We start from the raw sequence: 11,569 nt of genomic DNA, 5'->3' as shown, positions 1-11,569 counted from the left end.
TGTGTGTGTGTGTGTGTGTGTGTGTGTGTGTGTGTGTGTGTGTGTGTGTGTGTGTGTGTGTGTGTGTGTGTGTGTGTGTGTGTGTGTGTGTGTGTGTACTATTTTGAAAAGTGTTTATTGTTTTAACCTCATAGCCTCATTTGTATAAATGTGTGTGTGTCTAAATATTTATCAGACCTTTCTATCTTTGGGAGGATGCATGTGTGGAGGATGAGCACCTTCTGAAATGAAGCCTAGGTGACCAATTAGATGAACACAAGACTGCCACGGATTTATAAATGGTGTTTATTGTGTAACTAAGACACTGGTTTTGGACCAGTGGTTGATTACTTTATATAACCTGGATGGTGTGCAGATATCACACACACGGCAGTGGCTTCATGCAAGCACTTTAATCTCAGGATATGTGAGCAGGGAACAGTTTAAGCACTAATTCGATTAACTTATGTAACACTTTGTCACTGCCTCAACATTTTGTTTTCCCTTTTTGTTCCACGGAAATTGAAATTTGCTGCATGATTTCTGGAGGTCAATAGAACAGTGATGCGTTTAAATGTCATCTATGTGAGAGCTGCCTCACTTTACCTCTGAACACTTTTCAGTGAAAGCTTACATAAGGCATTGACCTCTGACCTGATCTCGTTAGTGTAATCCAGTCGTGTTCTCAAAGCGTGAGACACGCCCCCTTGTGGGCCACAGAGGCTTGACAGTTGGTGTGCTGTGTTACCGTGAGAAATATGATGCGATGGCAACCTCCTGTTTTGAAAAGTGAAGCTGATGCCGAAATGCCTTACAGTTGCATTTACACTGCTGGCCATAAGGGGGCGACTCCTCTGGTTGTATGGAAGTCTATGAGAAAATAACCCCACTTCTTACTTGATTTATTACCGTAAAAAAAAGTTCTGATATCTGCACCAGAAATGGATGATGATCATAACAACCACTTGGTCCAGTTTCCATGACAACATGATGAGCCAGTCCAGCTGTTCTGTCTCTCCGTTTGTGTGTTTTTGCCACAAAAATATAGAGGTAGGCATGGATTTCAAGCTATAAAACAGACAGGATCAACACTTTGGCCTTTGATGTCAGAATCATACCTGCATGGCTATAGATGTTCCTTTTGATTAGACATATTTGTGGATGATTCATTCTGGCAAAAACAGACTTGTTTTGTGTCCTTTTGTGTGCAGTGAAACACTGACTCATCCGTCAGCGTGTGCTGTGCAGCTTCATGGGCGGCAGGTGATATGAGCGCCTGATGCAGATTATGCAGATTAATACGTAAGCCTGTTAAAGGTTGCCTCCGAAGACCACGTTGTATGCTGCAACATGCTTAGAGCCTAAAGCTGCAGTCATCCCAGTCAGTCGGCCCGGGGAGGACAACATGTGAAAACAACTGTTCTCTGTCCTGCTTTCTAATGAGGCATGCTCCCTTTAAAGGGCTTAAAAGCTTTAACATATGGCTTTCTTCATAAATCATTTACCAACGCTTTATAGATCATTAATAAAATAGTAGCATCTTTTGGATTTGCGTGTATAAAAAATCCCTAAATACCAAAACAGTCAAAAAGTGACCTTTATTAATGCATTACAACAGCATCACTCAAAGGCTAATCACCATCAAAACCTTTATGATACAACCTTATTATTGTTTGATACAACTCATTAGTTCACTATTTATATTATTTGATTTAGTATTCTTTTACAACATTGATTCCAACGAGATTTAATCTGGCTTCTGTTTTTACACTGATCATAAAAATAGGAATTCTATGATGCTCACATACTGGCTGCTCCAAATCACAGCCTATTTGTCTTTTTTACTTTCAGTACAAACTGCAGTCGCCCTTACAGAGTGTGTGCTGTTGCAAGCCGTGTGCATCCAACTGGGACCTATTACATCCTCATAACATGGCACCTTGTAATTTGCTCTTAAATCTGTGACGCAAAGGAATATGGGCGCACACACACACACACACACACACACACACACACACACACACACACAGTTGTTGATTTTCATTCAACAGGCTACGTTTAAAGCAATGGCGTATTTTTGTTGTTTTAATAAGTAATGGTGAATAGTTTGGGTTATCATCACCCTATTTAGGTTGAACATGATTATTTCTCCCATGAGCCCAGAAATGATCATTTAAAAAGCACTAATTAGAACAGAAAACATCTGTAAATCAATTTGTTCTAATTTACACTTATGACAAAAAGTAAAGCTGTCTTCTTTTTCAATAAGAACACATTATATCTAGTTAATCCATCTATTTTTAGGCACAAACAATAATGGCTCATATAATCAATCAATACAAAAAATACCTTGTTATAATGCATTAATAAACATCAATTTAGCCGAAACCGTTTTTATGTGCATCTGTTTTTTCCTGCCAAACTGGGGTGCGCGTGCGAGTGCGCGTGCACGCGCGCGCTCACGCCTCCGTTTTGAATGAATGTGAACGTGAAAACCTGTAGCTGCGTAGAAACGATGAGCGCAGCGGCAGCGCGGCTGGAGCGGAGTCCCGATGAGCAGCTGTGACGCCGGCCGCGCCCCCTCCCCTCCCCTCGGCTCTCTCCATGGATCTAATCTCTGACCTGACAACAGGTATTTGTCGGCTCCCGGACCGAGTAAGCCGTCCACACCTCGGCGAGCATTTGGCAGAGCGGAGCTCCTCCAGCGCAGAGTCTCTAGGTGAGTCTCGACCAGGGGGGAAAGAACCGCTTTATTTACCAAGTGGATCACTCACTGCATGCATGCAGATCTAGTTGTTTATTTCAGTTCCAGCGGTGCGTCGTTTTCTTGTATTTCTGCGTTCACATTCAGAGTCCAAACTTGTTATATGTGATGTCTCCAGCTGCAGCTCAATATCTCATTTCTCGCACGTTTTGCCGCAGAGGAATCTTTGCGCAGCCGGATGCCGCAGCCAACTGCATAACACCATCCACACGTCCGTTAGCCTGCTGTCAGACCTCTCTGCCTGTTTGTGTTATTATCATTTCATTAATGTGTTTGCGTCAGAGTAACAAAAAACAACAACAACAAAAACAAAAGCTGCGGGTCAGAGTCAGAGCTAATGAGAATGAGATGCGAAATGCAAAACAACAACAGGAACCGCATCACAGTCAGATCCACCGCTGCAGGATCTGACTGTGCAGATGAGTTTTGAGACGAGATGTTGTTGTTTTGGAGATGTTCCCCATCAGCTCTCCTCCATGGCGGCACAGATATAGGATTGAATAGATTGTGCTGCAACATGTGGATCCATGGAGATGATGAGGATGCATGAGGATAGAAGAACAAGGGATTAAGTCTAAAATTCCTCCTTTTCTGCCAGTGGTGCTTAATTCCATCTACTCAAGTAGGCTAAGTACATTTGAGGTACTTGTACTTCACTTGAGTCTTCAATTTCTTCCTATTTTCCAAATTCTTACAAACCAAACAATCGATTGATAAACGGTGAAAATAATCCATAATAAAAAATAATCATTAATCAGTAGTTCAGTGTGTGCTCCACATCTGTAGAGTATTAATAATCTAATGATCTATAATAGTATGACAGGGGACCATTTTCCATACATTAAGTACTTTTACTTTAAGTACTTTTCCTGACTTTGACTTATTTTCAATGCCAGGCTTGTACTTGGATTCACACGGTGTTGCTTCTCCTCCACCGCTGGCTCCACTTAAGACATGTGTTCTGCATTTAAAGTTAAGTGGTTTTGCGGTTGTACTGCAGTATTTATACCTGTGACAAGGTCGGCTCTGCAGATCAACAGTTACTAATCCCTTATATAAGAGCAGAGAGGACGGGGAAACAAACTGGGTAACCTGCTCCTTTCAAGTGCTCCTAATCCTCCTTATATTGGATACGTCATTCTTCCTAATCCTGAGAAATGTCCGTTCATTCAGCAAAGTATCTTTCTCAACATTAGAACTGAATATTTTGATGATCAGAATTGTGTGTGGTGTTTTTTTTTTAACAATTTGGCAACAGCTTTGCCTCATTATTTCTATTCTGGAGTCCACATGTGTTGACGTCCTCCCCGTGTGCCAGTTCCGGCGTGGATTAGTGTCTCTAACCTTTAGTCAGCCAGACAAAGACACATCGGACTCATCTGCTCGTCCTCCCTGCAGACAGTCTGAGCAGCTCGGCAGACAACCTTCACAACCTGCTCTACCACGACTCCTCCATAATCCCAGAGGACTTTCTTGTTTATGATTATGATCATGAGGCAGTCTGGACAATAAACCGGGATTATTGCAGAAGTCGCTCGCCGCGAGGGGACGGGGAGCGCTCTGGAGCTGCGGCGTTGACGCCTGCTCTTGTCTTTCTCCTTCTCTTCTGAAAGAAACCTGTGTCCAAGCGTCTGCAGAAATGGGTCGTCAAGAGGCCGACCACGTGTGGAAGAAGGTCACCGAAAACATCCAGGAGGTGTTCGAGATCATGGAGGAGCTGGGATCGTAAGTACACTTCACTCGATGTATGATAGCGTTGTTTATTTACTAGGGGTGCGAATCTTTGGCTTCACTTCGATTCGATTAACGATACAGAAGTTGGCGATTCGATTCTGTAAACCACGATTTGATTCAGTAACTCATAACCAAAATTCTATATCCATGAAATAAACATGCAATAATGCGAGTGAGTCTATCTGTATTCTTCTGAAAGGTGAAAAACAGACCACAGAATTACTTATTTAACATATTTATTCTATAAAAAAGTAGTCCTGCATGATATTTTATGCTGAATACAAAAATGTAATGCTCAGTTATTATTATTGGGAGATGTCAGATCATTATAATCATGTATTAGTGATTAGTGGAGACATTAACAGGGTTACAGCAGCAAAAGGGGATAATGCTAATAACAAAAGCATCAGTAGGAGATGCAAGATACAATAATAATAGAAGACAGTATAAAACAAATAAACATTTAAAGTGTTACAGAAGGTAAAGTGACAGTAGAGTTCAAACAATTCAAATAATATCTTCATATTCATTGAGCTCTTTAATTTCCCGTTCAGGTTTTTGAACGTCTTCCTGCGTTTCTTAGAAGCTCTGGAAACATTTAGCGATGCAGGATGTTTTCTTTCAGTGACATTGGGGGTAAAACGTGTGCGTGGCGTGCTCACAGACTCCCAGCATGCTGTTTGAGTCGGAGGACAGATTACTGGTTTGATTGGATTGGCCGTGTGGAGGTTACCCGACTGAGGTCTTAGACAACAACACTCTAAGCTGTTGGCTTCGCCAGTCTAGCTTTCCTGCTGGCGCCCGGCTGTGAGTCAGCTTAGCAATTCATTCACAAAAAAAACAGTATAAACTGACATTTATTAAATGTCATTGAATTAGGACACTCACACAAAAAGAATGTCAAAAGTTCAGATGATTGTTTGATTTCAGAAAAACAAATCAACACCTTTTTTGATCATTTAATTATCATTAAATCATTAAACATCAAGTTAGTTTTTTAAGATAAAATATTCTTTAAATCTGGGTTGCACTAAACAATTGTGAATGGATGTTTTCCACTATTTTCTATGAATCAAGAAAATAATGAATTGATTTAATAAATAATGAAAAAGGCGAGCTCAAAGTAAGGAAACTGATGTCGATCTCAAAGTTCACCCGCGGCCATTTGAAATAAGGACATACAGCTCTTGTGATGACGGTGAGGAACTCGGATCAGATGCCCACAGTAAATAAAGGTCGTAGATCGTACAGACGGGGTCTGTGCTGAGGGCAGAGGAGGCTGCTGGGAGGTTTCCAGCAGCGATCGGACTGTGAAAGAGGCGAGGCCCTCCTGAGTACAGGACGTGATGTTAAAAAAACAAAGAGACCCTATTAGTCTTTTATTTCCAAACACTTTCTGGGAGTTTAATGGAAAAATGGGCTAAGACGGGATGCATTTATTTCCATAACACCTCATTCTCAGTATCAACAAATCAATTTCAAGACAAAATGAGGCGTTATAGTTTGTAATAATGATTGAAGACAAGGAACCAAGAGAGAGAGAAAAGACCATACTGAAGGTTCTCAACAGACCGAACTCTCCGAGCTGTTTTGCCGATTCTCAACGCAACTCTGGAAAAGCACAGAGCAATCATCCTCGTTAACGCGTGTGGAATTTCAACCTCCCGAATTGACTCAACTTAAAGTGTGCCAGTGATTTCTGATTGCCCTGTTGTTTTGTTGGTAAAAGGATGTTATGTGGCAGTTATTCAGGGCCTTGATTGAAGATTTTCTCTTGAGGGTAACAATAAGCTTCAAGGAGATCTGAGTCAGAAAATGAGCCGCGGTAACCAAGGAGACATCAGTGGAGCTATTGGATGCCGAGTGCCGTGATGATGCTGTGGGAGCAGCTTGTTCCTGTCTGCCTCCCTTAGGCAGTTAGACAGTGTGTGTGTGTGTGTGTGTGTGTGTGTGTGTGTGTGTGTGTGTGTGTGTGTGTGTGTGTGTGTGTGTGTGTGTGTTTACACATACACTTAATGGGAAACATGAAAGATGGATGATGAAGAAGTTAAATGAATACTGGGATCGTCCAGCAGACGTGTATGTCGATCATCAGCAGAGTTCATTCCATGAATCCGTCGGGGCCGTGTTGACACCTGTCTGCCCACAGCCCTTGACATCAGTCTGTGACCTGGTCTGTGACCTGGTCTGTACTGTACTGAAGGAGCTGGTTGTTCCCGCTCAGGTTCTGACCTTTTGCGCCTCTGTTTCTATTACGTCAGGGATAAAGCACCTAATCCTCCTGGTGGAACAACTATTCCCAGAGAACGCTGAAGATAGCATGGGAACAGAGCCGCGAGGAGCAGAATAATAAGCCTCTGACATGTGAGAAGTTAAGCCCACAGAGATCTTCAGTCCAGCCTTAATTGAACCCCTTGATATTGCTATTTCTGCCGTGTGTTTGTTTCTATTCTGATGAGCTCCGGTTGATTGAGGCCCGTTCCCTCCCGGTGTGACGCAAGTAGACACGGAGGAATAACACGGAGAAATGTTAAAATCCATACAAACACAACAGGAGGCGTTTCAACGGGATTACATGTTAACTGGTTATAGCTGAAGGGAGCAAAACCCATCTTTAAACATCTCAAAAGCTCATAATTAGAGCTTTTGAGATGTTTTGTACGGATCAAGGCTAGCTGTTTCCCCCTGTTTCCAGTCTTTGTGCTAAGCTAAGCTAAGCACCAGCTTTATATTGAGGAGATAGATGGGATTGGTACTAAAAAAAACACTTCCTTCCATCTCCTTCCGAACAGCGGGGCGTTCTCCGAGGTGTACATGGTGAAGGAGAAGAAGACGGGGAAGATGTTCGCTATGAAGTGTGTGAAGAAGAAACAGAAGAGAGACCTCAATCTGGAGAATGAGATCGCTGTGCTGAGGAGGTAATTAGCCTCCAACTTCCATCGCATATTCTCTCTTTTGTGTTGCAAGCGTGTGGATTCACTAATGCCGTACTGTTATTTTCCTACACAGAATCACCCACGACAACGTGGTGGGGATGGAGGATTTCTACGAGAGTCGGACCCACTACTATCTCATCATGCAGCTGTGAGTTTTTATTATTATTATTCAATAATAGATCATTAAACTGGGATTTAAGCTCACATGTTGATGCTGGCGTGTCTTCTTGCCAGCGTTTCCGGTGGGGAGCTCTTTGACCGGATCCTGGACCGGGGCGTGTACTCGGAGAAGGACGCCAGCAGCGTGATCCAGCAGGTGCTGCAGGCCGTCAGCTACCTGCACGAAAACGGCATCGTGCACCGCGACCTCAAGGTACGAATGAGACGATGAAACAAAGGCGTGCGTCTGGTGGCTGAAGCTTGAGCACAAAGGTGTTTAAAGTATAACTACATTACAGGAAAAAGGATTTTTTGCTGTCACCATGTTGAGAGCCTAAAGAGTCAATCCCTCTGCTCTTTAGCACCTTTTGATTGAATAGTTTAACAGGGTTATGAGCTGTATTATTTTATTATTTGTATGACTTTAAGTGGTACAGCTCCACTTGCAGCAATGGTACTTTTCCATAAAGTAAAATATATATATTTTTTATTCTAATAATTCACTTTTGAGGTGTTCTTGCCTGAGGACGTCGGTGTGTTTTGTCCCCGTGCAGCCAGAGAACATCCTCTACTACAGCCAGGATGAGAACTCTAAGATCATGATCAGTGATTTTGGGCTTTCCAAGATGGTGGACAATGACATCATGTCGACGGCCTGCGGCACCCCGGGATACGTAGGTAAGGAGACGTGTATAATGACGAGGCTTTAAATGGGTCAGAGAAATATAAGAACACTTAATATGTCATTTTCATGCCGGTGTTTGACATTTTCCCCTCATTTTCAGCTCCTGAAGTTTTGGCACAGAAGCCGTACAGCAAGGCGGTGGACTGCTGGTCTATTGGAGTTATCACCTACATCTTGTAAGTATAAAAGCCACAATGAACGAGTGCACACACCAGTAGACCGAGACGGAGAACAGACTCCTAGGATTGTACATTGGCTCCGTGTTCTCTTTTCTTAAGTGGATTTTCAGATTAAAAGCCACTGTCAGGCATGACACAGTAACCTAAATACAGAATGATCATGCAGTGGCTGAGCCATAGCACCACCTAGTGGGCGTCACACGCTATGCACACGGTTAACCTCGCACGCATGAGTGCATAAACATGTTTTTCCTCAAGGATAATAAATGGTTATGTTTCAGACTCTGTGGATATCCGCCTTTTTATGAAGAAAGTGAGACGAGACTTTTCTCCAAGATCATGAAGGCGCAGTACGAGTTTGACTCTCCCTTCTGGGACGACATTTCTGAATCTGGTGATTATACGCTGAGACATTAATCCTCACCGCCTGCTGATTTATTCACAGCACTAATGTGTAACTTTTTGATCCGCAGCTAAAGATTTCATCCGTAACATGATGCAGAAGAATCCCAGCATGCGCTACTCCACCGATCTCGCGCTTAGACATCCTTGGTGAGTGTCAATCATTGATATTGGTTATGATGTATTAAACTCTTAAAGTGTTTTATACAGTTTTCCAATCCTTAAACTCAATTTATAACAGCAATAAATCGTTGTTGAGCATTTAGGCTGTTTTTTCCCCCACAACAAAATGTCCATAGGCTTCTTCAACATAGTTAAACTAATATAAATCTCATATAAACATTCAACACATTGTTGTAACTGTGCATGATTATTAGGTCATCAACATTTTTGTGTAACTACCAACTAAAGAAATACTGAAGGGATGACGTACAGGAGTGTATCCTCACAGTGTTGAGGTCACAGATCTGGGTTCAGGATTAACGTCTACCTTGTATTTAAACGTCCCGTTACGTCATCCGTTTCCCAGGATCATCGGGAAGACGGCCCGGAGTCAGGACATCTACTATTCCGTCAGCGTTCAGATCCAGAAGAACTTTGCCAAGTCCAAGTGGAAGGTCAGTCCTCTGCTGATTTCTTGGCCCGGTGCGGTAATCCCTTTAAGGAACTGCAGTTTATAGTAGATTAATCGGGTGCCTGCCTAAATCCTTCCTGATTAAGGAGAGTTTAATAAGATATTGCTCTGTAATCAAGGCCACTGATGGCTGATGGAGGGCTTTCACTGCCAGGGGAAGCAAAGTGCACTTCAGCAGTAAATTGACCCTAAAACATGAACCTATTATATGATGAGATTTGGTGAAGCAGAAGCAAAGTCCCGACCTCCATCTTCCACAGTAACAAGCAGTAAAATGCTATTTGGCTCCCTGTTTGACCGTCTACGTTCACTTCCCAGCAAGCCTACAACGCGGCAGTGGCCATCAACCACATGAAGAAGCTGGCCCACTCGGAGCTGGTCCTGAGGCAGACCAGCATCCCAGACATCAAGGTGATAGACGTGTCCTCCCCGAAGAAAAGCCACAAACGCTTCGATCCGGACCAGTTCGACCCCAAGCTGACGGAGGTCAACAGACACGCCAACGGGGCCATCCACATGTCGCTGCCCACGAGCCCCGTCGAACTCAAGAGCCACTATCACACGCTGAAGAACGCGCAGAGCCAGGCCGGCCCCCAGCACGCGCCCACCATGGCCGAGCAGGGCAAGAACGTCTACCACTCGGAGCCCGCCAACCTCAACGGGTCGGTCGCTGCTTCGTGGATTTTATTTATTTTTTTGTGTGCATTTTCTGATACGGCAGCAGGAACGCTTATGACACTTTTCTCTTCTGTTTTCAGGTACGGCAAAAACCGCAGCGGCAAGACTCTACAGACTGGAGTTTGCTCGGTCATGTAAAGGATGCATGAAGTTTACGTGGAAGTAAACGTTTAACTTGGTAGGTTTGCATGTCACCACTTTCATTGAGATACAAGTTATGATTGGATTTTTAAGTACTGGATATAGTTGCATTACCCCCAAAAAATATCCACTTTTCAAGATTTGAGCTACATAAATAAATGCCAACACGTCAATCCCCCTTATTTCTCCTGTATAAGCAACATTTACACACTTAACAAGCAGCGATGTCGATGTGTGTGTCTCACCGTGTGTGTGTGTGTTTCTGCCCTCTGCAGGTCAGTGTTGCTGTGCTGACTCAGCATGCAGCTGTTTTGTGTCGGCGGTCCCCCCGGTGCTGTGAACGACAAGTGGTTGATCATCTGACGGACCTGAGCGGTCTGCCAGGTCCACGCAGTCAGCGGGGGAAATTAACATTTTTTGGAAAGAGTGCCTGTGAAGCTTCCCGACAAAACACACACACACACACACACACACACACACACACACACACACACACTGAGATGCACAAGACTCACTTTAACTCAGATGCACAGAGTAGACTTCAGTAAAACAGGGCAGTTAGTATTAAAGAGAGGGGCTCGCTCGCCTGCTGCCGATGGTCCAGAGCATTCGTGACGATGTGACCCTTGACCTCCACGAAGGCGTTGTCACACTCGCTGGCTTTTAAACAGGCGGAGGGTTCATTCTTCAGCGCACACTCGGTTTGATTAGGACTGTGGTTCCATGTTGTCTGAGAAAATACACACAATGCAGTAGTGTTCATGTGTAAAATATTACTCGTTAGCAATCCTACATTTGTAAGTGCAATATAATATATGGGGGGGGGGGGGGAATCGGCATGCTTACTGCTTTGAACAAGCCATACTGGTTTAATTTATTCTGGTAAAGTTCTTATTTTTATTTCGTCCTTCCTGTTATTGTTATGTTGTCTGTTTTATTTTTTTAATTTCTAACGTATTTTCTTCCTTTTTTTAAAAAAACCTGTATATGATGATAAGAAGAGCTAAACGGACAAAAAAAAACTTTATAAATGTTGAAACTGATAAATCGTTAACAGTGTAAATGCCACAAGTACATCTCCATAATTTGCCAATTCATAGCTATTATATTCACTGTAATAGATGTTGCTCCACTTATTGATTGTTCATTCCACACAGTCTGTGTTTGGTCTCTCCAGCTGTTTGTGGCTTTGATATCGATCTAGTCCATGTATTGTGATGGATTACCTTATATTCATAAATAAAGCCTGAACAAAATCTGCATTAACATCCCTGTCAT

At 43.0% G+C, this 11,569-nt stretch overlaps 1 protein-coding gene across 1 annotated transcript; it reads left to right on the top strand.

Annotated features, from left to right (window-relative positions):
* The first annotated feature begins 2,568 nt into the window (after nt 1-2,568).
* Nucleotides 2,569-11,566, top strand: camk1gb (calcium/calmodulin-dependent protein kinase IGb). The gene is made up of 13 exons (XM_084016402.1): nt 2,569-2,698; nt 4,357-4,468; nt 7,270-7,395; nt 7,487-7,561; nt 7,648-7,786; nt 8,127-8,250; nt 8,358-8,433; nt 8,718-8,830; nt 8,910-8,988; nt 9,368-9,455; nt 9,791-10,134; nt 10,231-10,328; nt 10,567-11,566. Exons 1-12 carry the CDS (start codon nt 2,584-2,586, stop codon nt 10,286-10,288), a joined length of 1,449 nt encoding a protein of 482 aa, XP_083872528.1. The 5' UTR covers nt 2,569-2,583; the 3' UTR covers nt 10,289-10,328; nt 10,567-11,566.
* The last annotated feature ends 3 nt before the right edge of the window (nt 11,567-11,569 follow it).

The sequence above is a fragment of the Eutrigla gurnardus genome (assembly GCF_963514095.1).
Source record: "Eutrigla gurnardus genome assembly, chromosome: 8".
Lineage (NCBI taxonomy): Eukaryota > Metazoa > Chordata > Actinopteri > Perciformes > Triglidae > Eutrigla > Eutrigla gurnardus.
Note: the sequence above shows the minus strand (reverse complement) of the source record. Positions and strands in the feature narration are given on the sequence as shown.

Bases quoted from the DNA above. Each gene is read 5' to 3' on its own strand.
- camk1gb (XM_084016402.1), top strand. From the start codon at position 2,584: ATGGATCTAATCTCTGACCTGACAACAGGTATTTGTCGGCTCCCGGAC. The intron at 8,434-8,717 runs GTAAGTATAAAA...GTTATGTTTCAG, and splicing joins GGAGTTATCACCTACATCTT to ACTCTGTGGATATCCGCCTT. The intron at 8,989-9,367 runs GTGAGTGTCAAT...TCCGTTTCCCAG, and splicing joins CTCGCGCTTAGACATCCTTG to GATCATCGGGAAGACGGCCC.